General features: G+C 30.2%; 1 protein-coding gene across 1 annotated transcript; it reads right to left on the minus strand.

The window, feature by feature from the left end:
- Positions 1–220: 220 nt before the first annotated feature.
- Positions 221–25,152, minus strand: Rrp40 (exosome complex component Rrp40). Its single transcript, XM_035376782.2, has 4 exons — positions 24,888–25,152; positions 15,949–16,098; positions 11,146–11,297; positions 221–493 (listed from the first exon to the last, which is right to left on the minus strand). Exons 1-4 carry the CDS (start codon positions 25,080–25,082, stop codon positions 283–285), a joined length of 708 nt encoding a protein of 235 aa, XP_035232673.1. The 5' UTR covers positions 25,083–25,152; the 3' UTR covers positions 221–282.
- Positions 25,153–27,545: the final 2,393 nt, after the last annotated feature.

Consider the following 27,545-nt stretch of genomic DNA (forward strand, 5'->3'; position numbering starts at 1 on the left):
TAATCTTAGAATGCCATGTAAGTTTTCTACAAACATTCCTAAGACTAAAAAAGGATAAGAAAATTAAGTTAATTTATTTATTTTATTTTAAAAGAATTTAAAGAGGATACCTAAATTATAGTGTTTAAAACACTATAATTTATGTATCCTCTTTAAATGCAAACATTAAAACAAATTTTTTAACTAAATAGCATTAAAATAATATTCAAAACATCAAAACTATAAAAAAACAACTTTATTAATAAAACTATATTTACATCACATATATTATAGCAATCAAAATTATGTTACACTCATTGATGTCATTTGTTCACACATCTTTTCAATTTCTTGGGAAGTTGCATATTCGAGAACAGTAATAGCTTGTACTAAAATTAATGTTTTTTCAATAGTAGTAGATTTCAACCATATTCTGCCATTAAGACCAATGGCAATTTCAAATCCTAAGTTTTCCCCCAGTCTCTTCAAAATTGGAGAATTGGGTAGAAGTAATCTGAAATGAGTAATCATATATATATATATTATTGATAAATGACTACAGACAAGAAAATTCTGAAATCGTTAATAGCTTTAAAAATTATCTTTTAACAAATTGCACATCAGAAAATATATTCTTGCATGCAAACTAGCAAAGAAATAGTCATAATAAACTGATAACATTTATTATGCTTTCTATATTAAGTGCATCATTTAATTGAGTCAAAAGAAATGCAAGAAAATTTATCTGATTTGGAATCTCATCCAACCTCTGAAATTATAAATGTTTAACTTTCCAATTTGCAAATCAACTTATAAGGTATTATCTTTTTCAACTTATAATAAGCTTATAAGATATTATCTCCCTCCTTTCTGCTTGCCTTTGTGCTGTAATGATAGCACACTCAGCGTGTATTCGAGAGGTCCAAGTTCGAGTCTCTATGGCCGCACTGTACATTTTTCATGTCCAAATAACCTAATGCCTCTACAGTGGCACTCGAACTAAAAGGTGGTGGATGATGATTCTTCACCACCAGGATTTGGCGATTGGGTCTCCTAATCCCTAATCACCCTCTCAAAGAGGGAGTGTATATAAGGTATTTTCTCCCCCTTTCTGCATGCCTTCATGGTGCAACACAATAGCACACTCAGTGCCCATTCGAGAAGTCCAGGGTTCGAGTCCCTGTTAGCACATTGCATATTTTTCATGTCTCCTACTATTTAAAAAAAAAAAAAAAAAAAAAAAAAAAAACTACCAACTAACTGAATTAAAAATATAAGTAGAAGATACATACATTTTAAAATCAAATGCATGCAGGAATTAAGCATAACTTTTCAGAATGTATTTTTTAATGTAATTTTATCTCTTTTATTCATTAAAAAATAATAAAAATATTTTCAAAGAATCATCCATATAAGAAAAAACATAGTTATGTTTTGTAATATTTCTGGGAAAATAATGGAAAAGCCTACAGACAGAATTCCCATTACATAGGAAATAGGAAGACAGGATTTTTTTATGCACATGCATTTAAACATGTTAACAAGGCACTGAGAATTGTAACTTCTGGCACAAATAAAAGAATTAGAAGTTGCAACTCTTTACTTAACATTAAAAAAACTCCTTAGCTTGAGTATGAAAAACAAAGTTGATAATTTCATTAGAAAACCGGGAAAAATTTGGTATGTTATTTCAGAGAAAGTCTGATTTTCGATCAAACACCTATCTTAGAACAATGTTATATATAAATCTTATATATACTTAAACAGTGAAAAGTCATTAATCCGGCCACCCATAATCTGGAATGATCTATAATCCGGACCTCAAAGCTATCAACTTTCTGCGCATGCGTTAACGCATAATGCGTTCACGCATGTGCGAAATACCTTTACACATGCGCATAATACGTTTACGCATGCGCATTTAATGTATAACGGACGGTATAAGCTAAGCTATAATTATCTAATTATCTATTTCAGTTAATGTTGCAGATTGCGTTGTTCCATAATCTTCGAATTGGATCCGGCTTATTATTTTTTGCAGACATTTAGAGCAATTTTATAAAAGTAAGCTTGAACTTTCGATTATGTCAAATAGAATTTCTGATGCTGGAGCTGCCGAAGGATCTGCAAAGCGAAAGCATGTTTCGATGTCCATTAAACAAAAAGTGGAACTGCTGCAAAAAATGGATAAAGGCATGAAGAAAGTGACAGAGAGGTGATTTGTTTCTCTAACCATTCCGAAATCTGTTTATCAATTTCACGCTGCTCTGTGGAAGGGGGGGGGGAACGTCGCGACGTGCAATGAACTGGAAGTCTATCCTTGTCTTCAGGGCAGATGTTTTTATTTTATTCGGCTAGTAATTCATCACTAAATGTAGTGTTTCATCTCGATGTACTCCGATATAATTTAAATCAAATTCCTCGTCATTATAAATATCACGAATACACAACAAAAAGTTTTCTGATTGCAATTTTCTAATTTCAACTATGCGTAATGTATGCTTTACGCATGCGCACATTGAAAGAAATGTTTAATAAAGTAAACAACTAAATATTAAGCTTTTTTTTGTAAATTTTGATACCCTTTAGATCATAATTGCTCTTTATTTCATAAATTACAGTTTCATATTTTTAATTTTATAATTTCTGCATGCCATCTTACCAGAGGTAAACTGATGATCTATAATCTGGAAAAACCGATAATCCGGAATCGCCGAAGTCCCGACGAGTCCGGATTAAAGACTTTTGACTGTATATATATCCTAAGCTGCGTTTTCGAGACATGCAGAATGCAAGTTAAATTTCGACAATTTCTCCAGTATAATGGGAGATACAGAAGCGCCCTAGTTTTCTTTGTGCAAGTTGTACCTAATGTGATATAAATAATTTATGCATTTGTATATGTAGTTTTTAAGCAAATGAATGCCAGTAATCACAAGTCCCAAATTAAAAATCTTGTCAAAAATATAAATACTGCAAAAACAGCTTGATGTATCAAACTGCACCACAAAAGACAGGCACAAATTTATATTTAATATAGAATTTTTTTAAAAAGGGAAACGATTAAAAATACATAAACATTCTGCTTTTTAAAAAAATAATATCTACTATTGTTAATTTATAAAACTATACCTTTACAGCTGAATAAAATTATCTCAAAAAGAAATTAAATGTTTAACATTTATTTCTGAATTTTTTTTAAATATAAAATGATATAAATTGAAAAATATCAAAATATTCAAAAATGTACATTTCCATTTGTATCAAATTTTAAAACGTGAATAGCTACAATCTGTAACTATAAAATTCCATTGTTATGATTCAGTTTTATTTTGAATACAAAAGCTGATGCATGGAAGACATACAGTTAGCACATTTGCTGCCGACTACACACTGGCACATGGTGATTTCACAGGCGTCAGTCTCGCTTTTGGTGTTTTAATATTTTATTTTCAAAGTGAAACTTCACTGCTTATGAGCATGTATGCTGGCATTAGAGTTGAGTGAAGGTTAGAAACTAGTTGCAAATGAATGGTTTCAAGTTCAAGCAAAGTTTCATCTTATGTAAAGAATATACATGAATAACATTCTGAAACATATAATTTGCAATAATATCATAGTAACAACCTTATATTTATTTTCCGTGTACATATTTGTTTGTAATATAGATCATACAAAAAAAAAAATGCATATTGTTACTTATTTTTCTTACTGGGATTCATTTTTAAGTGCCACACACCAGCATGCAATGTGACTTTGGAGAAAAAATTTTACCACTAGTGCCAATTGTGTGCTGGCACATAGTCATAAAATTCACTAATTAAAGGCTTAGCAATAAGTGTAATACATATATAAATCTTTTATTACTTCTTTTAAATCATATTTCTTATAAGTGAGTCAGCATATGGGTACAATCTATTTCTATGTCAGTGCACTAACTATCAACACAACCTCACAAGAACAGCAAAAGTGTTAGAAATTCTGTAGTTGAGTTACTATAGGATACTGAAAACACATTTTAATTATCATACATATGATGTAAAATAATACTGATAAGAGAATATTGTTATCCCTGCAAAAATCCAATAGATTTGAACCACTTTGAAAATACCATGAAAAACAGGTTTATCTTCATTATATTCATAATTTAAAAACATTCCTATCAATTATTGGCAAGATTCTTCCCTTTCCAACATATATTAATGTTTTGAATGCTTTCAAGATGCACATATATATGTTTAATACAAATATTGCTAAGTGTATACATATATATAGATGGGGCTTAGGGCATAAGCTCAGCAGTATACATACAGCTACCAACAACAAAATATATATGTGGCCATATATATACACCAAAATATATATAGCTATATGTAACTAATAAATATATATGGCTATTTATATAAACTAACAAATATATATAACTATACATAATCAATAAATATATGTGGCTATATATATATATAAACTAACAAATATATTTGGTCTACTGGAAAGTTCTATCCGTTTCTATGACAACAATTTTCGACAGGTAAGCACATGCTTATTTGGCACATGATTCGTTCTCTATTTTTATTGCTTATTGTATGGATACTGACATAGCAAATTAACTAAACCAAAGCTGATTCACATTAGTCTTAAGTGTGAAGGGATTGTGTACCATGGCTATTGATAAAGTTCATTTACACCACTGTATTTTATATGAATAAACATGTAGAAATTTATTGAAAGTGTTTTGTGAAAGTACAGTTTCTGACAGGACATGCAGAAGATGGTTCGAAAATTTTGAAACAGGTGAATTCGACCTTTCTGATAAGCCATGTTCTGGACGAGGATTTTTGACCGCAACGATGTTGTTAAGACCATGTTGGAGCTAGATCCTTTTCTGACAACAGAGATCGCAGAAAGGCTTAATTCAGTTCAGCAAACCATTTTGGACCATATTTGGAAGATCGAATTGGTGTCGAAATATTCAAGATGGGTGCTGCATGAATTCAATCAGAAGAATTTGGATGATCAAGTCATCATATGCACATCTCTGCTTGCTTGGGAACAAAATCGAGCCATTCTTGAACTGGATGCTAACGGGGATGAAAAGTGGATTATCTACAAAAACATCATATGGAAAAGGGCATATTGTGAACCAGGAAAACCTAGCCCTTCCACCTCTAAACCAAATTTGACTCTGAATAACAGAACATTGTGTATATGATGGGACAATTAAGGACCAACAGATTATGAGCTTTTAAAATCCAACAAAAAGCTCAATTTGGAGTAGTGTCAGACACTGGATAACTTAAAGACAGCAGTCCAAAAAAAGAGGCGAGCAAAGTTCAATAGGAAGGATATCATACTGTATCTTGATAATGCCAGACCACATGCTGCTTTGGGGACTCGTCAAAAAATTGCAGAACTAGGCTGGGAAATTCTGTTGCAGCCACCATATTCCCCGGACTTAGAACTCTCCGACTATCACTTGTTTTTGTCCTTACAAAATTTTTTGAAGGGCAAAAAATTTTAAAATGAAGAAGATATCAAACAAGCACTGGTTCAATTTTTCGCATCAAAAGAAACAATATTTTTCAAAAATGGGATATACAAATTGCCCTGACGCTGGCAAAACATCATGAATAATAAATGGCAATTATATTATTTAATAAAGTTTACTGACAGTAAGAAAAATTTGTATTTTGTTTTATTCCAAAAATTGACAGAACTTTCCAGTAGACCGAATATATAGGCATATATATTTGCCAGTTTGTTTGTTTCTATATTGTTGGAAGGTTAATGAAGTACAAACAAAATAACTTTTCCAATATATATTTTCTTATACTAATAAGAAAATATCTTTTATATTATCAAATATAAAGAAAAGATCCTACATATCATTAACTAGCAATAACATGCTCTTACATTTCTAATCTTTATTTGCAATACACAGAATTACTGCAATACTCAGGGCTTAATTTCCAAAATTAGAAATGCTCTCTAAAAGTTTGTCAGAAAAAGTAAGTTAAAATAACAAATAATGAAAATGGAAAATAAAAGAAGCCCAGACGAAAATGCCTCACCAAGGTGTCTGAAAGCAGATGTTTCATCACCAAAGCAAATGAAAGTTTGTCCATAATTCAAAAGAATATAGCTAGTCTGGCAACCAACACTAAAAACTAAGCTAGCCATGTTCTTCGGCAGTAGCAAACTGCTAAGAGACTAATGTCTAATAATGGTTTATTTTTCCTTAATCAACAAAACTAAGCATCCATAAAATATTCAGAATTTTGAAGATATGCATAATAAAATTATCAATCACAAATACAGTTTTGTAGATTCAAGAGCAAAATTTGGGTGCCAACCAGATTCGCTCCTCAAATTTCTAGGTTAAAAAGGCATCGTTTGACAGTTTGCCATATTTTTTCCTCTTAAGCACTATAAAATTAGACTGATCTTTGGAATATGGTAACAGGTAGATTGGCGACATTTTGGAGGCGATAAAGGTTACTACCTAGGACTTTGGTAATAATGTGAGAAGTACTCAGTTGAGATCATGAGATTTGTCATGTGACATTAATGGACGAATTACAGTTCTTTAATCAGAAAAGGGGGTAAAATTTGGAAAAATATCTGTAGTACTATATTATTTTGTATTAAGCTTCATTGTGTGTTGTGTGAAATAATTTTCGGATTGGATGGCGCTATGTAAAGTGAATTCTAAATTTTTAATGTGTTTATCTGATAATAATAATAAGTCGAGATTGTGAAAGGAAGGATATTACTGATAAGTTTGAATGGCGGTGCAAGAAATCTGGTGAAAATGGACATTTTGTGAAACGGAGTGTAAGGAAGGGTACATGGTTTGCTGAAAGTAGTTTGAGTATGGGTGAAATTTTATTAATTTTTTATTACTGGGTGAATAGACTGCCAGTTGACTACTGGATTTCGGATTTAGAAATTAGCAGTAGTACTGCAGCCGAATGGAACTCTTTCTGTAGGGAAGTGTGCGTGCCATGTAATGAAGATTCTGAAGAAGATTAGGTAAGTTAGTATTTTTAATCATTTGAGGATATTATTTTTATGCATTGTTCTAAATGTAAGGAGTAAATAAATTAATATGGTATTATTGGAAAATTGTTATTACAAATGATTTAGTTTAAAGTAATTAGGATTGTAATCTAATTTTTATTAATTTAATGTATGTGCTTATTTATATTTTAAGTAGTGTTTTTTAATTTAATTATATTTAAATTTAATGATCATGATTTTGTGAGTTATATGTTCATAGTATTTTGGAATACGTTTGAGTAGTATACGTTGAGTATTTTCATGCATTTTCGTGAAATTTTTCTAATTTATCAGAAAAAAGCAGTGTACATGGATATAGTGAAGAGTGTGCGCAATGCCATTTTTGTGCAATTCTGGGATTTTTTTTAAGTAAAAATAAGTCGACGTGTACATGGTTTAGTGATATTTTAATTAAATGATAGTTATTTTGTGAATTTTATGTTTGTAGCAATTTGGTATACGTTTCAGTTGAAGTAAATGTGTTGAAGTAAATGTGTTGAAGTAAATGTATTTGACATTAAGTATTTGTAACTATTTTTAATGTTTGTGGTATAAATTCATTGGTGACGTTTATAATATAATAGATAATTTAGAGGTAAAAGTTTTTGGATATTTTATTTTATACGTGGAAATGTTCATCTTTGGAAAGGGTATATACTTTTTCGTGATCAGGTAATTTCATATATGTGCTATTTACCGAGTTTAAAGATTCAGAAAATTTTCCTGCATTTTCATGCAAATTTTTGTAATTTATGAGAAAATAGCAGTGTAGATGGATAAAGTTAAGAGTGTGTCCAATGCCATTTTTGGGCAATTCTGGGATTTTTTTTTAAGTAAAAATAAGTCGACGTGTAAATGGTTTATGTGTATGTGCTATTCTGAAAAACGCGCAAGGAGTTTGCGATTGTGCACTTTTTCCCAATTTTGCAGTTAATATTTGTCATGATTAAGCAGTTTTGTTACATAAAATTTCTAGCATAAGTGTAATTCGGCTAGTAGATTGTTGGAAAAAGTGTTGAGTAAATAAAAAGAAAAGAAACATGTCTTTACTTCGTGAAGACAAAATGGTGGTGAAAAAAAAATAGAGGGTTGCTGTAGCAGAGTTGGTCGCCAAATTTTCGCCAAAAAATCGCCAAGTTACCATAATCCAAAGATCAACCTAAATTTATTTTGTGCTAAATAGCACTTGTGATTGCAAGTCATACTGTCACGTAGATGGTGCTACAGGCTCATGACAATGATGGACACAATCTTGAAATCCTTCTCATGCTATAATTTGCAAGCTTGTTCTGATTAGGTCAGACATGTGAGGTTAGCCACCACGACAAAAACACAATATCAGTTTCAATTTTACACTTTTCACATTCAAATTTTTCTGCTACAGGCATAAGATGTCCAATTAATCTTCCCTAAAAAATTTAGTTCCCTCTTTCGAAAATCTTCTGCACAAAAGAATACGTCATACACATATAGTAGTTATGCAGTTACTCACAAACTACACTATACAGAGATAAGAGAAAAACCTGAAGTAGGGGAGGGACTAAAGTATAAACAGAGAAGAACTATTCATGCATGTGACCCATCAACGAAATACAATACAAAGTCCAAAATCTGGAATTGTCGGGACTTTGGCGGGTTCTGGATTTTTTAAATTTCCAGATGTCAGATCATCAGTTTATATCTAGTATGGTGATATGTAGACATGGCAACATTGGGGTATATACTTTTATGGGGTATATACTTTTATGACATGGCAACATTGGGGTATATACTTTTATGGGGTACATACTTTAGACATGGCAACATTGGGGTATATGTCTAGGTAACTTAGTAAAACGATAACCCACCACAGGGATAGTACCACAGCAGGTAACACTGATGTGTCTGCACAGGGAATGAGAATTTAACAGAGACGACATAATTTTTAAAATTTAGGAGAGGCACTGGGCAGTAGAAATTAGGGAAACATATAATAAAAATTGCCAATAAATTTGTTGCCATGTAGGATTTTCATTTGTTTGTTTATAAATACAAAAACATTGACAGAACTTTCCAGTAGACCGAATATATAGGCATATATATTTGTCAGTTTGTTTGTTTCTATATTGTTGGAAGGTTAATGAAGTACAAACAAAATAACTTTTCCAATATACATTTTCTTATACTAATAAGAAAATGTCTTTTATATTATCAAATATAAGGAAAAGATCCTACATATCATTAACTAGCAATAACATGCTCTTACAAACATTACAAAAACATGCATTACAGACGTTTGTGATTTAATAGAATTCTAGTGTAATATTTCATTACATAGTATTAAAACTGTGATAAAAAATGCATATAAAACAATAGAAAATGTTAAAATACAAAAGATTCATCTTATATTGAGAAGCATAAAAATATAATGCAGATGCAAAATAAAGAAGAAAATATAAATATTCACTATATTTTTGATGATCAACACATTTCCAAGATGTTGATCTATCAATAACAGATGATGATACAACGCTATTTTTCTCATATATCTTGTAAAGTTTATGCGAAAAGTACATTTGGTAATTTTAATTTATATAATTTAGGCCATATGTTTTCACAAACAAGTAAATATGATTTTACACCAAAAGTTGTATACTTTCCCCCTCTAATTATAACGCAACTTAAAAATAATGATATACTTTAATTTTAATTGTTTATAACATTTTTTAAACTTAAGGATTATCCTACTGACTTTGACACTTCCACCCAGGAGCACTATTTATTGTAAGTTACAGGTAAGCTTGACATTACAACACACTCATAATATTTACACATTCGTTTGATGTAACCTAGATTGATTTTTGATAAGCCATGTTTTATTTTTATGAACAAGGATACTAATTGCTATTCCTGTATCTTTTTCTCTTGCATTCTGAAATTATATTTTTTAAACTTAGGCCTACCTTTTACTGTGTGTTAATGAACAGGATATGGTACTTTATTTGAAAACAGATAAACAATGGCAATGTAACATGAAAAACTGTGGTAAAATTGTGTCCATTTGAAAAGGAATGTGGTCCGAGCACTGTAGAAACAGATTTGTGACTGCAGCTCATTTACAACATATAGTGAGAATTAACATATGCTGAATAGAGAAAAGAACAGCTAGATATCGCTGACAAAATAGTAATATATTGAAACAGTATTCTGCATGAAGTTTGTACTCATAGTGTTTTAAATAGAGTTTCTGGTAAAAGGATAGTAGGATAAATATTTTGTTGCTATTTTAAATGCCATTAGAAATTTTCAGACACCATAATAACTGGTGATAATTCAAACAGTGGTGCTTTGCCAGTAAATATAAAAAATTGAAGATTTTTCTTAATTCAATTTGTGCTGCCCAGTCAGAATAGTGATTAGTGATGCTGACTGCTATATTGATAGGCCTGGGTTTGAATCTCAGGAAGGCATGGATGTTTGTAAATGTATATAGTCTGTGTGGAACAGGGCACTAAAAATACATTGCAAACCAAAAGTCAAGTGGTTGGCGGTACAGAAATAGGGATAGAAGACCCTCAGATCACTATCTGGGATGTTCTCCATCAAAACTGGGGTGGAGGTTAACAGTTAGCAAGTCCATCAGTACCTAATGTACATTTGGCAATGCACAAGTGTCAGCCTTACCTGTACCTGTGTTGAACTTGTCATTTGTATCTGTAAATTATATAACTTAAATAAGTTCATAAAGAGGGACATGTGATTGTTTATTAAAAAAAAGGATATTGATAAAGATAATTTCTGAAAGTTCCCAGCATTTATTCCAATCTCAGAATAATTTTTGGTTATTTAAAAATTATAATCATTTAAATTTCATATGCATTTACACAGAAACATAAAATATATATATATAAATGCTTGTTTCTTACAAAAATTTGAAAACATCATGAGTTGTATAACTTCATGTTAACTGATTTTTGACTGAGAATCACTTCAGATGATCCTTTAACTCTGTATTGTTTGTCATGACAGACTGCATCTTCATGATTCTACTTTAGTTCAGTATAACAGTATACAAATTTAAGAAAAGGAAATATAACAGTGAAAACTTTTGTGACTAAAAATTCTCACCTTCTGCAGTATTCTAAAGATGCAGGAAACACAAAACCTTCATCAGGAAGAACACCATATCCAACACTTTTTCCATAGCTGTTAACACATACAAGTTCCGGCTCTATGTCTTTACATGCAACTAATATTTTAGCATAAATTATATCTCCTATCTACAAAAATGACAAAAGGCTCTTTAGACTGTTCAATTATCATGATATTTCTCTTCAAATACATGTAGTATCTCATAATCCAAACTACAAATAATAATACTAAAATATTAATCCAGTTAACATGTTTCATAACACACAAATAAGAAAAAAATCACTGAAAGCATTGAAAAAAAAAGTAGTAAGAAGATGACAGAGAGAGAATCAAAACCAAGCAAATGGAAATATGTGACAATCCTTACAGAAATACAAGAAAATTTTACATCTCTAATCATCATAATATTAGAGTAACTTTTATTGTCTCAATTCTTTCCCTTAAAGTTATGGAAGTTTCAACAATAAAAGTGCATAAGCCAGGGGTTCCCAACCCTATGCCCATGGGCAACCATGGCGCCTGCCGCCGTGCAATCACAATAAAAATGTTTTAGTTTTCAAAAAAATTCTATGTGAAAGTTTTCTCATTTTTAATGAAACAGAAGTTCTTCTAACACTACCAAGACAAAGTGAAATGCAACTGATCTCTTGTATTATGAACTCTATCCAACTATAAATTCATTTTGAAAAAGTAAATGGTGCCTGCTGTTCAATAGATATTCCAGAATGAGCTCTTAGGGTTAAAAAGGTTGGGGACTCCTAGTATAAACCAAGCATGGGTAAAAGTTTTAACTCACTAAATGCCGTTGGCAGTGAGAGAAGCAATAGTTTTATATTTGGAATATAATTTGAAGTATGACACATTTTACTAACAATTTAATTTTTAAAGTTACAATATTTGTATAATAATTTAAAAATGAATTTATTGGGCTGATCACTAGATTAAAAAATAAAAGAGAAATAATTATGTCTCTGCAGCTTATTGCACTAATGATGCCATTTTTTGAGTATCTACTAGAACAATACAATCATTTTAATCACAGTGTATTGTATCTAATGTGGATTATCTCATTTTTTTATGGTGTAGTTTTTATACATGTGTTACCATCACATTAGTCGTGGGTGAAAAACAAAATTACACTTTACTCAAAAGCACTTGTAAATTGACAGTTTATTAATATAATTTCCACACTTTGATTTCAATTTCTCCAAGCTTATCCTGGCATATATTTATACACCTTTAACAGGAGTAATTCAAGTGTGTATGTAATTCAAGAATAATCATTGATTATATTTTTAGTCCAAAGGGACAATTTGCCTAGAAGGACTATTAATTTCATTTTGGCATTTTGCGCTGATTCACTACAAGCATTGTTCACATTTTAAATTGTTGCCACCAAAAATTAAATAATGAATTAAATTAAATATTAAAGAATCGCAGAAATTAAATAATGAAGAATCTCCATAAATGTATGCATGTTTCTCACATTGTGATAAAACATTGGTACCTACAGCCATCAAATTTTGAATAATGTAATCCTCCTGCAAATATGGGGATCTAGGAGACCAAATTTTAAATCTGGAATTTGTTTTATTATCGATTTCATCAAATTTTGAATAATGTAATCCTCCTGCGAATATGGGCATCTAGAAGACCAAATTTCAAATTTGGAATTTGTTTTATTATCGATTTCATATTTTGTAAAACTTTAACGAATATTTTATTAACAAACTCAAGGATTTCATAGCAAGCTACGTTGTACAGAAAAAATATTTTTATCACCAGCGTGCAAGACTGTGTATCAGAAATTCCAAAGGATATGCCCATTTTAAAAGTATTTTGTGATACTGCTCTTGAACTGAACTTCATTTTCTAAGTGAGAAAAACATGATATTTAAGAGATAAAGGTAATCGCTATAGGTATAAAGGTAATTTTTTTATACATACAGGTAATTTTTTAGCACAAAATGCTAAAAAGATTACCTATATCTATACCTTTAGCACAAAATGCTAAAAAAATGCCCCTTTGGACACAATTTAAAATCTGAAACCTTTCAGATTTTTTTTTAAATTATGGTCTTATTCATTACTGAAATGAGAAGATCTTGATTTATTATAAAAATTATCAAGATCACATCTTCATCAAATTCAAATTTGCTCCTACTAAAAGTAATTGAGTAATTTAATTAAAATAAATCATTACTTTCCTAACTGAATGGAAGGAAAGTAAATAATTTGGATATATCTTTCTGAATACATAGTAAGAAAGACAAGAATTATTTACTTAGCCTTACAAATAAAACTGCATTAATTAAAAAATATGAAATCTTTATTAATTTACCTTAAGCTACTCAATTTCAAAACAAAACAAATTTCTATTTCAGGCTCTTAAAACTTATGCATCTAAGAATGACTGGAAATTTGATCAGTTCACATGCAAACATATAAGTTTTTAAGCTATGTAAATCACACAGTTCTCAAACTATGATCCCAAGGTATATTTTAAAGCCTTTTGTGGTTGATCTTTACAATATGGTAACTGGTAGTTTGGTGACATTTTGGAGGCGATAAAGGTTACTACCTGGGACTTTGGTAATAATGTGAGCAGTACTCAGTTGCGATTATGCATTATTTTGTGTGAGGGAAATGAGAGATCATGGGATATGTCATGTGATATTAATGGACGAATTACGGTTCTTTAATCGGAAAAGGGAGGAAATTGGGAAAAAATCTGGAAATTTTGTATTTGGCTTTATTCTGTGTTGGGTGAAACAGTGTTGGTTAATTTTTGGATCCCATGGCCGTAACTAAAGTGAATTCGAAATGGGTATTTAGTGGTATTGAAAAGGGTAGTAATAAATGTTTATTTAAGGTTGTGCGAGATAGAAATAAAGATGTTTTATTAAGTTATTTATTTTACCTGGTACCTTGCTGTGAAATATAAGTATGATTTTAAAGATCCTGAAACAGAAAGAAGAAAAGTTTATTGGACACGTAATCAAGATTCTGAAGAAGATTAGGTAAGTTAGTATTTTTAATTATTTGAGGATATTATTTTTATGCATTGTTCTAAATGTAAGGTGGAAAGGAATTTGGTATTATTGGGAAAATTGTTATTAGCAATGATTTAGTTTAAAGTAATTAGGATTGTAAGGTAATTTTTATTAATTTAATGTATGTGCTCATTTATATTTTAAGTAGTGTTTTTGAATTTAATTATATTTTAATGAAATGATAGTTATTTTGTGAATTTTATGTTTGTAGGAATTTAGTATACGTTTTAGTTGAAGTAAACGTGCATGGAAATAATTTAAATATCTGACACTAAGTATTTGTAATGGTTGCGGTATGAATTCGTTGGTGACGTTTATAATATAATAGATGATTTAGAAGTAAAAGTTTTTGGATATTTTATTTATTTTATATGTTTAAATGTTCATATTTGGAAAGGGTAAATACTTTTTCGTGATCAGGTAATTTCATATATGTTCTTTTTACCGGGTTTAAAGATTGAGAAAATTGTCATGTATTTTCGTGAAATTTTTCTAATTTATGAGAAAAAAGCAGTGTACATTGATATAGTGAAGAGTGTCTGCAATGCCATTTTTGTGGAATTCTGGGATGTTTTTTAAGTAAAAATAAGTCGGCGTGTACATGGTTTATGTGTATGTGTTATTTTGAAAAACGCGTAAGGAGTATGGTATTGTGCACTTTTTCCCAATTTTGCAGTGAATATTTGTCATGATTAAGCAGTTTTGTTTGATAAAATTTCTAGCATAAGTGTAATTCGGCTAGTAGATTGTTGGAAGAAGTGTTCAGTAGATAAAAAGAAAAGAAACATGTCTTTACTTCGGGAAGACAAAATGGCAGCAGGGAAAAAAAAATAGAGGGTTGCTGTAGGAGAGTTGGTTGCCAAATTTTCGCCAAAAAATCGCCAAGTTACCATAATGTAAAGATCAACGCCTTTTGTCTTGAAAATAAACACGTTTCATTATAATGTTTGTAACTTATTTTCCTACATTTAAAATATATTTCCAGTACATTAATCAAGAATGACAATAAGCTGACCATTATTCTAATCTGCTTCATAAAAGCTTACTGAAAAGGATATAATATATCAAGCAGATTTTAAATACACAAAAGTTTTTCAGCCGTCTCAATAGTAAAATCTCTTTTTAAGCTATCATGAACATTGCTGTCACAAGGCACATATTGCCTTATATTTTATTTAATTATAAAAATGCCATCTAATAAATATAAATGAGTGAAAACAAAATTATAAAATTACACAAATCTAGGTAAAATAAATGTTAAAATACAGCTATCCATTAGGGCCACCAGTGGCCGAATGGTAAAGTCGCTGAACCCTGGTAATTGGATCCGGGGTTTGAATCCAAGCAAATGGGCTGGATGTATGGGCATTTTCATGGCTTTCCCCATGTGTAATGAATATAGCCTTTTATATCCCCCTTAGGCAGATAGCCCTCATGTGCTTCGTATAATCAAATAAACCAACTAAACCAACCAGCTCTTCATAAACTCATATTCCCCTAAATGAAACATCAGCATATTAAAGAAATCTGAAAAAATTACAAAACATACATTTTCAATTCATTTTTCTTTACTATTAATAATAGTAATATCAAGCTGTAATAGTAAATTATAATTTAAATGAATTTTATAAACAGAACAGAATGATACTATTCCTTGTAATTAAATTATTTAATGTAAATTCATATAAAAAATATGTTTTTATTTATTTAAAAAGCTGACTCCAACCTTTATCATTGGTTTATTCCGCTTTGTAGCTCCTTCAAAACTGAGCATATCTACAACAGCTGGTTCACTACAGCCAATATCAACTTGAATTTCATCTGCACCTTTCTTGATAACAACACCAATCACATTATCCCCACGAACTGGAATATACTGAAAGAAAATTAACGCTTAATTCCACATTTATAATTCAATAATCTAATTAAACATAAAACAATATTTATAATTTAATCTAATTAAATATAAATAAAATAATATACATTTCCGATAAATAAAAATACAACATATCTATGCTATTTTACATAGTACATGAATTTTAAAGCAAGCATGTAAGAAATTATTGTAATCTCTTATTCTTATTCATCAACACTTGGATTTTGGACTGGATGTCATACCTCTCCTGAGTTGCCCTTTAACTGGCAGAGAAATTAACTTGAATCCTGAAAATAGCATATTTCCTGCACTAAAAGCCTAAAGATCTTTACATCCATTGCTTACTTACCTTTAACAATACACAAAATTAAGCATAATTTATTTAAATTATTTACTTCCAGAAAAGTCATCAAACACTATAGCTAACCAAAAAGAAGCCAATTTAAAAAATTTCTAAAATATCTGACAATTGCATTCGATAAGTAATGTGAAATGAATAACAATTACATACTATGCTTATTAACAATCTGAAAATACTTGAATATTACTATGGTTTAATTAACATATTCATAAATAATATGCATTAGTTGAGTGTATAATGATTTCATGATGCGTAGAAGTAAGAAACTTGATGTATTATCAAATATAACAAAACTTCCTTGCCACATTTTTCAATCTTAAAGATCTTCCTTGCTTTTTAAACCTTATTAAATTTGTTTGCACTAAAAAAAAGAATATATATGTTACCATAAAAATGTAATCAGCAAACATTCTATAAAATACATAATGTTCTTTAAGAAAAGTATGAAATGTCCATTTTATTTTAATATTTTAACCTAGAAATTGTACTTGGGGCACTTGCCTAGGTCAGCAGTTCTCAACCTTTTGACTAACGCGTACCATCTAAACAAAAACTAAAAAAAATGCAGTACCACCACTACATTTTACAGTGACTATTTTTCCCTTTCTCAATGGAAATATTTAAAAATATATATTTTTTGCCATTCGCACAACTTACTGGCTATTTGTATTAAATATGCACACATAAAAAATATTAGATTAAAAATTGGTTTCCAATTTAATTTTCAAAATTTAAGGGTGCCCCTTGGATTATCACAAAATTGTTGTTTTGTTTATCACCAATTTGCTGTGCTTCGTTTTTCATTGTTGTTTCATTTATGGTAACCTGAATAGTTAATGTTATGGAAACCCTATTATGATGTAATTGGTTGTGTGATTGCGGTGATTTTGATTGATGAGAAAAGATTTGTAAGGTCTTGTTTGTGTGTTGGATGTTAGTTAGGAAGTACATTGCTTATTTTGTGGTTACACAGTAAAATGGCTGAATGTGGTAAGATTAATTTGAAGTTTCTGTATGATTTCCAATGAAAAGGAAAGAAAGCATTAACTGACTGGTGTGTAAATGAAGGTTTACTTAGTAGCCATTATGTTTGTTTTGTAGGAAGGAAATGCATATGGTCGAACATCGGAGGATATTTTTTACTCTTATTTTTTGTGAATTTATGTGGGGATGCCAGTATACAGATTCTAGTTCAGATAATTTTAGGAAATTTTTTGATGCTGTTAAAGAAATTTGTGTGGCACAGACTGAAGACATGGAAATTTCTAAATAAAGTAAGTTTACATTTTCTTTGTGTAGTGCTCTGATGTTATAAGATAAATTTCCTTTTTCAATGTTATTTCATTGTTTGATTTAAAATACTTTATATACATTTATTATATATACCTTTTGTTTGGCTCTAGAGCAGTTAGTCTCTTTTTTTATATACCTTTTGTTTGGATCTAGAGTAAAACTGGCTGCTCTTTTGACTTTTTAAGGGAAAATAGATCGATGTGAAGGGGTACTCAATGTCCAGTTTGTGCAATTCTCTGATATTTTTTTAAGAGAAAATAGGTCATTGTGCACATGGATAGCCAGTTTAAGCAATTCTTTGACTTGTTATTTTGGCTTTGTCTAGCAGTGATTTTGGGCACAAAAATCACTGCTACACAGAGCCAAAATAACAATTGAAAAAATTGCACAAACTCGGTGTCCATGTACTGATAAAATTGCCAATTTTCACCAAGGGGCACTTTCAAAAATATTTTCACCAAATCTAAGTTATAATACTTTAATTCTAAAATTTAGTGTGAAATTTGGGTCTGTTTAAGAGAGATTTTATGTCTGGTCTTATTTCACTTAGTTTTAACCATAAATTAGGATCCACTTTTAATTTTGCTGTGTATTTATTTTTCAAATATAACATCACAGAAAATCCTTGTTTACACAAATAGGTTACGCAAAAAGGCAATAAAAGTGTAATAGCTTTATTTCAAATGCCTTTAAATTTTTATTTTTATTTTTTGTCGTTCGGCCAAAAGTTAAAAAATGTGTTGTTTTTGAAATCTTCAGTTAGAGTTCGATCACAAAAAATTTCTATGAATTCTTTCTTTTTCTTCATGAGATAAAATTTAAGTTTCATTTATTTGAATAAAATGGATTTGTGGTTGATCTTTACAATATGGTAACTGGTAGTTTGGCGACATTTTGGAGGCGATAAAGGTTACTACCTGGGACTTTGGTAATAATGTGAGCAGTACTCAGTTCCGATTACGCATTATTTTGTGTGAGGGAAATGAGAGATCATGGGATATGTCATGTGATATTAATGGACGAATTACAGTTCTTTAATCGGAAAAGGGGGGAAATCGGGAAAAAATCTGGAAATTTTGTATTTGGCTTTATTCTGTGTTGTGTGAAACAGTGTTCGTGAATTTTTGCATCCCATAGCCGTAACTAAAGTGAATTCGAAATGGGTATTTATGTATGTATTAATTTAATGTATGTGCTCATTTATATTTTAAGTAGTGTTTTTGAATTTAATTATATTTTAATTAAATGATAGTTATTTTGTGAATTTTATGTTTGTAGGAATTTGGTACCGGGTTTAAAGATTGAGAAAATTGTCATGTATTTTCGTGAAATTTTTCTAATTTATGAGAAAAAAGCAGTGTACATTGATATAGTGAAGAGTGTGCGCAATGCCATTTTCGTGCAATTCTGGGATTTTTTTTTAAGTAAAAATAAGTCGACGTGTACATGGTTTAGTGATATTTTAATTAAATGATAGTTATTTTGTGAATTTTATGTTTTTAGGAATTTGGTACATGTTTAAGTTGAAGTAAACGTGCATGGAAATAATTCAAATATTTGATTCAAGTATTTGTAATGCTTGCGGTATGAATTCGTTGGTGACATGTATAATGTAATAGATGATTTAGAGGTAAACGTTTTTGGATATTTTATTTATTTTATATGTGGAAATGTTCATATTTGGAAAGGGTAAATACTTTTTCGCGATCAGGTAATTTCATATATGTTCTTTTTACCGGGTTTAAAGATTGAGAAAATTGTCATGTATTTTCGTGAAAATTTTCTAATTTATGAGAAAAAAGCAGTGTACATGGATATAGTGAAGAGTGTGCGCAATGCCATTTTTGTGCAATTCTGGGATGTTTTTTTAAGTAAAAATAAGTCGACGTGTACATGGTTTAGTGATATTTTAATTAAATGATAGTTACTTTGTGAATTTTATGTTTGTAGGAATTTGGTACACGTTTAAGTTGAAGTAAACGTGCATGGAAATAATTTAAATATTTGATACTAAGTATTTGTAATGCTTCTGGTATGAATTCGTTGGTGACGTGTATAATGTAATAGATGATTTAGAGGTAAAAGTTTTTGGATATTTTATTTAGGTACTTTTCCGTTTCGCCTGCGCAAATGTCGCCAAGCAGACTTTGTTGGCGACAACATACAGTATAAACAGAAAAAATATTAACAAATGTTAGTTCTAATAATTTTTGATTTTGAAGCCATAAACATTTTAATATGGTTTCATCATTTAAATTGATCTCAACTCGCGTAAACTACGCTACAAAAATCTAATTCTCTCAGTAATTATTTACATTAATTTCAAGTTAAATCTTAATTTGGAATAAAAGTTTAAATGCAAGAATTATTTCAATTCGTACTAATAGCTTACTCAGAAATTATGTAAAACCGTAGTGCTTTACTTCGCTAGTGCATTCTCATTAGAATGAATGAATTTAACTCTTAATTTTGTTTTTTCTATATTTTCGCCTTCGGTTGAGCGATGTGATTGCATCCAATTGACTTAATTACCGCGAATTGTCTTAGGGCATAAAATTTAATTATCTTTGTAAATATTCTCTGTAATTGTATGCCAGTATTGAAAAGAGCAATCAATCTGGTACGAAATGGGTATTTGTGTTTTAAAAAGGAGGCGTAAAAGGTTACCAGCGAAGATATTCCGTTTGACATCAGTTGTACCATTAATGGCGAATTTATCGTTTGCGCTGGCAAAACGGAAAAGTACCTTTATTTATTTTATATGTGGAAATGTTCATATTTGGAAAGGGTAAATAATTTTTCGCGATCAGGTAATTTCATATATGTTCTTTTTACCGGGTTTAAAGATTGAGAAAATTGTCATGTATTTTCGTGAAATTTTTCTAATTTATGAGAAAAAAGCAGTGTACATGGATATAGTGAAGAGTGTGCGCAATGCCATTTTTGTGCAATTCTGGGATGTTTTTTTAAGTAAAGATAAGTCGACATGTACATGGTTTAGTGATATTTTAATTAAATGATAGTTATTTTGTGAATTTATGTTTGTAGGAATTTGGTACATGTTTAAGTTGAAGTAAACGTGCATGGAAATAATTCAAATATTTGATACTAAGTATTTGTAATGCTTGCGGTATGAATTCGTTGGTGACATGTATAATGTAATAGATGATTTAGAGGTAAAAGTTTTTGGATATTTTATTTATTTTATATGTGGAAATGTTCATATTGGGAAAGGGTAAATACTTTTTCGCCATCAGGTAATTTCATATACGTTCTTTTTACCGGGTTTAAAGATTGAGAAAATTGTCATGTATTTTCGTGAAATTTTTCTAATTTATGAGAAAAAAGCAGTGTACATGGATATAGTGAAGAGTGTGCGCAATGCCATTTTTGTGCAATTCTGGGATGTTTTTTTAAGTAAAGATAAGTCGACATGTACATGGTTTAGTGATATTTTAATTAAATGATAGTTATTTTGTGAATTTATGTTTGTAGGAATTTGGTACATGTTTAAGTTGAAGTAAACGTGCATGGAAATAATTCAAATATTTGATACTAAGTATTTGTAATGCTTGCGGTATGAATTCGTTGGTGACATGTATAATGTAATAGATGATTTAGAGGTAAACGTTTTTGGATATTTTATTTATTTTATATGTGGAAATGTTCATATTTGGAAAGGGTAAATACTTTTTCGCGATCAGGTAATTTCATATATGTTCTTTTTACCGGGTTTAAAGATTGAGAAAATTGTCATGTATTTTCGTGAAAATTTTCTAATTTATGAGAAAAAAGCAGTGTACATAGATATAGTGAAGAGTGTGCGCAATGCCATTTTTGTGCAATTCTGGGATGTTTTTTTAAGTAAAAATAAGTCGACGTGTACATGGTTTAGTGATATTTTAATTAAATGATAGTTACTTTGTGAATTTTATGTTTGTAGGAATTTGGTACACGTTTAAGTTGAAGTAAACGTGCATGGAAATAATTTAAATATTTGATACTAAGTATTTGTAATGCTTCTGGTATGAATTCGTTGGTGACGTGTATAATGTAATAGATGATTTAGAGGTAAAAGTTTTTGGATATTTTATTTAGGTACTTTTCCGTTTCGCCTGCGCAAATGTCGCCAAGCAGACTTTGTTGGCGACAACATACAGTATAAACAGAAAAAATATTAACAAATGTTAGTTCTAATAATTTTTGATTTTGAAGCCATAAACATTTTAATATGGTTTCATCATTTAAATTGATCTCAACTCGCGTAAACTACGCTACAAAAATCTAATTCTCTCAGTAATTATTTACATTAATTTCAAGTTAAATCTTAATTTGGAATAAAAGTTTAAATGCAAGAATTATTTCAATTCGTACTAATAGCTTACTCAGAAATTATGTAAAACCGTAGTGCTTTACTTCGCTAGTGCATTCTCATTAGAATGAATGAATTTAACTCTTAATTTTGTTTTTTCTATATTTTCGCCTTCGGTTGAGCGATGTGATTGCATCCAATTGACTTAATTACCGCGAATTGTCTTAGGGCATAAAATTTAATTATCTTTGTAAATATTCTCTGTAATTGTATGCCAGTATTGAAAAGAGCAATCAATCTGGTACGAAATGGGTATTTGTGTTTTAAAAAGGAGGCGTAAAAGGTTACCAGCGAAGATATTCCATTTGACATCAGTTGTACCATTAATGGCGAATTTATCGTTTGCGCTGGCAAAACGGAAAAGTACCTTTATTTATTTTATATGTGGAAATGTTCATATTTGGAAAGGGTAAATAATTTTTCGCGATCAGGTAATTTCATATATGTTCTTTTTACCGGGTTTAAAGATTGAGAAAATTGTCATGTATTTTCGTGAAATTTTTCTAATTTATGAGAAAAAAGCAGTGTACATGGATATAGTGAAGAGTGTGCGCAATGCCATTTTTGTGCAATTCTGGGATGTTTTTTTAAGTAAAGATAAGTCGACATGTACATGGTTTAGTGATATTTTAATTAAATGATAGTTATTTTGTGAATTTATGTTTGTAGGAATTTGGTACATGTTTAAGTTGAAGTAAACGTGCATGGAAATAATTCAAATATTTGATACTAAGTATTTGTAATGCTTGCGGTATGAATTCGTTGGTGACATGTATAATGTAATAGATGATTTAGAGGTAAAAGTTTTTGGATATTTTATTTATTTTATATGTGGAAATGTTCATATTGGGAAAGGGTAAATACTTTTTCGCCATCAGGTAATTTCATATACGTTCTTTTTACCGGGTTTAAAGATTGAGAAAATTGTCATGTATTTTCGTGAAATTTTTCTAATTTATGAGAAAAAAGCAGTGTACATGCATATAGTGAAGAGTGTGCGCAATGCCATTTTTGTGCAATTCTGGGATGTTTTTTTAAGTAAAAATAAGTTGACGTGTACATGGTTTAGTGATATTTTAATTAAATGATAGTTATTTTGTGAATTTTATGTTTGTAGGAATTTGGTACGCGTTTAAGTTGAAGTAAACGTGCATGGAAATAATTTAAATATTTGATACTAAGTATTTGTAATGCTTCTGGTATGAATTCGTTGGTGACGTGTATAATGTAATAGATGATTTAGAGGTAAAAGTTTTTGGATATTTTATTTATTTTATATGTGGAAATGTTCATATTTAGAAAGGGTAAATACTTTTTCGCGATCAGGTAATTTCATATATGTTCTTTTTACCGGGTTTAAAGATTGAGAAAATTGTCATGTATTTTTGTGAAATGTTTCTAATTTATGAGAAAAAAGCAGTGTACATGGATATAGTGAAGAGTGTGCACAATGCCATTTTTGTGCAATTCTGGGATGTTTTTTTAAGTAAAAATAAATCGGCGTGTTCATGGTTTATGTGTATGTTATTTTGAAAAACGCGTAAGGAGTATGGTATTGTGCACTTTTTCCCAATTTTGCAGTGAATATTTGTCATGATTAAGCAGTTTTGTAAGATAAAATTTCTAGCATAAGTGTAATTCGGCTAGTAGAGTGTTGGAAGAAGTGTTCAGTAGATAAAAAGAAAAGAAACATGTCTTTACTTCATGAAGACAAAATGGCGGCGGGAAAAAAAAATAGAGGGTTGCTGTAGGAGAGTTGGTCGCCAAATTTTCGCCAAAAAAATGCCAAGTTACCATAATGTAAAGATCAACCGGATTTGTATTCGTTTTCTCTCTCATAATCCTCAGGAAAATACATGCTGAAATTATTTATCAATAAAAACAATGATTTTTAATGTCAGTAGCTAATTCATCTTTTGTTTTCAAATTATTGCCAATGCAAAAGCAGATTATGATTCTTCCTATGGAAATTTCAGTATTTTAGCACAATAAAGGACTGGATACTGGAAGTTTTATTTTCTTTAGCAAAATTTCTCAAACTTAGCTTTTAGTACACGTATTGTGTAACCTAGATTGCTTAAAGGCATCACGCACCTTTTCTACCCTTCTTGTTTCAGGATTTTGCTCAAGTTGTCCAAAAGCCAAAATAGTACATATTGTCAACTTTTTGATTTTCTATTTTTTTTGGAAAAAAAAAAAAAAAAAAAAAAAAAAAAAAAGATCACTGCTTACATAAAGAGAACAAAGGTGCGAAAAACAGGTAGTGTGCATGCTATGCATGTAAAAAGAAGGCTGTTAAAAAACAGGCAGCACTGTAATAGATGTAAATATAACCAAACATTTCCAGAATCATCCAGTTTGTGAGCGCTCTCCAATATCACTAACACGTGACTTTACAGTGTGGTTGCTCCCAGGAAAAGTCTCTCACTCACTGATGAAAAACGTTTGTTTGGCTATCTTCATAAGTACTATTTAGCTCTAAATAATAAAGCAGCAGTATTTTACATAAAAAAATAGAAATTTTGTGATATACGCAATATATATATAGCCACTAATTACAGTTTTACACCCCGTAACTATCATTCTATTAAATATAAATCAGGTAAATGCAGTGTACTCAAACACGTGGGTAGCGCGGTTGTTTGTTGTCGCATGTACACTCGAAAGTACATAAAAAGCAGAAAATGAGATTACAGATAATTGAAAAGTACCTAATTTACATTACAATGAGATATCATACTCATATTAAAATTATCTACAAACCCTCATCTGATGATTATCAACATAAAATACTTTTGAAGAAGTCTGTTTCAAAATACCACATTTGGACGCAATTATTTTGTCTGATTCACGTCGCAGACCTGGACCGAAAACGATTTTTTCTCCAGCACCTTCAAGAGTGTTTAATTCTAGCAATACATCACCAGGCATAACAACATCATTTACGTATCGTTCCATGTTTCCAGTTGATAAACAAACATAAAATAGTGTTGACAACCGTTTCTTGTTTTGCACTCATAAAATCTTTCTGCAAGCAGGTGAAATAGCCAATGCCAATGAAAAGTTTTAAGGCAGACAGATGTCTTTTGTTGCACGCGCTAAGTCTTTGTGCACCGATGGGCGAAAAATCAAGCGTAGGTGCGAAGGAAAGGTATATAGAAAGGGGGGCAATTTCGTATTTCAGAGGAGAGTAAAAAGGAACTTCGTATATTTTATACGAGTTCGAAAGGCCAGGAAGAAAAGATGGGACAAAATAAAGTAAAAAATAAATAGCCCAAAAGAAATGGAGAGGAAAAAAATTTTTTATTTATAATTAAAAAAAAAAGGCCTATAGAAAGAAAGGGAAAGGAAGTAAGAGAATTTTGTTAAAAAAAAAAAAAAAAAAAAAAAAAAAAAACCACGATTGTGTTCATGAGTGTAGTCAAAGTTGTTATCATTTACATTAAATACAGTCTTCCAGGTGTGTGTATTGAGTGTGTTTTGTAACGTTGAATAGATGTAAAGATGGGGGAAAATTAATAATAAAATAATAAATATTGGGGGTCCACTCACATAACAGTATAAGTTAAGTTTAGAAGCTAACTTTTGCTATAACAGGGAAACTAAAATTTAAAAATTTTTAAATTTAAACTTTTATTTTTTAATATGGAAACCAATATTAGCCTCTACCTTGAGACAGAGTAACAGAAGACACATAAGATCAAGATACATATAATATCATGCAAAGTTATACATTAAACTAAGTAACATCATCTACTGCGGTTTCCAACATATTTATATACTCAGAAAACACCATCATATAAAATCATAAATCCAAAACAAGGCGAGAACATATCAGCAAAAATAAATAAGTAAATAAATTACGGAGTTTTTTTTATTATTAATTAATTTTTTTAAATAAGCATTTTATTTATTTATTAAGTTAATGGTCATAATTTATTATATGTGTACTATTTTATCAATTTGAGGCGCACTGTATTAATATATGCTTTTAATTTAAATAGATAGGAAATATAGATTAAAGGAGCAAAAACTACAACTCTGTACATTCATTGAGGCCCGAGATCGTGTTTTTCCCTCTCGAGAAATTCCTCAAATGGGCCCCAATGGGTAGGGCTAACACTATTGATAAGGGCTAGTGATAAGGATAGCGTACCTACGAGATGGTAACCAAAAAAGAACCACATGATTTAAAACAATTACTAAGTATTTAATGCCAGAACATTATAAAATGAGCATAATAATAATAATGATCATAATAAATAAATGAATTTAAAGGTATTTTTGACAGATATTTAATTTAGCTTAGAGAAAAGAAGTTCTACTTATCTGAACGCTCCGTCTTAGTGCTGCAAAAGACTGCAAGGAAGACAAGCCCCCCAGGTACAGGAGAACTCCCGGCCTTGAGAACGAGACAATGCAGAGGATATTCGCGAAATTTTTCTGAAATAAATGAAGATTTTCCGGAAAACACCTTTGAAAATTCAGGAGCTCTTCCAAGATCCTGCCTCCATCGTACATGATCACAGCGCCCTCTACCCAATGAAAAGTTTTTAAAATTCCCCACATATGCACTCAGTTTCGGGTTCGTAAAGCTAAACTCAACCTTCTATTTTACCTATAAAATTAGATTCAATTTTCCAACAATTATTATGCAAAACTGATAGGCCTCATTCCTGAGTTGTTTTCTTTCGCAATCGTGCTTGATATTTCGCTCTGCGAATAGTCCCTCTCCGAGCAAAGAGATTTATCAGGAGGTTACTTTCAGTCTAAACTTAGTTTTTACATTAAAATCATACTAAACTAAATTCTTTCCCTAAATGAAATTGTTACAATAATCTTTTAGACAATAGTCTTTTAGACCTCTTGTTATTCCCCTCCATGATCTCTTTACTTGCAGTAATGAGATACATTCCGGTGACGTCGGAGGTCATGTGATGTAAGAACTGCTAATGTAAACAAACAAGCTTGTGCTTCGGTAGATGTGTTGAAAATTTGGAAACTTTGTTTATTTTTAATTAGTTATGAAATTTGCATTTCATCTTTAATTATTATTTCATCCATTAATTAACTGTTCATTCATTTGGTGAGTATAATTTTGGTAACTTGTATGTGTTATTTTTATCTTCATGATACTCTTTTGTTCTCTGCTTTACCATGTTTTGATTGTTAATATTTATTTATGAATTCTTTCCTTGATATGATAATTAATTCATCTATAAAAAAAGTAAAAAATGAATACATAAATCATGTTTATATAAATTGCTCTTCTACACGGAAAAGAAAAATACTATTAATGATTTTAAGTCATTTTATCAGCTTAACAAGCAGAACAGTAAATATAACTTGTTGGTTTCTGAAAATCGTAATACTCAAATTTCCAAAGCACTGTAAAAGCAGTTGGCCCTTAAATCATGTAAG

The sequence above is a fragment of the Stegodyphus dumicola genome, chromosome 12, assembly GCF_044657685.1.
Source record: "Stegodyphus dumicola isolate Sdum_Otavi_A_Nest chromosome 12, ASM4465768v1".
Lineage (NCBI taxonomy): Eukaryota > Metazoa > Arthropoda > Arachnida > Araneae > Eresidae > Stegodyphus > Stegodyphus dumicola.

Coding starts and splice junctions, on each gene's coding strand:
- Rrp40 (XM_035376782.2), bottom strand. CDS start 25,082: ATGGAACGATACGTAAATGATGTTGTTATGCCTGGTGATGTATTGCTA. Junction 16,099..24,887: donor TTGATAATCATCAGATGAGG/GTTTGTAGATAA, acceptor ATTTTCTTTCAG/TATATTCCAGTTCGTGGGGA. Junction 494..11,145: donor TCTTTAGAATACTGCAGAAG/GTGAGAATTTTT, acceptor TACTCATTTCAG/ATTACTTCTACCCAATTCTC.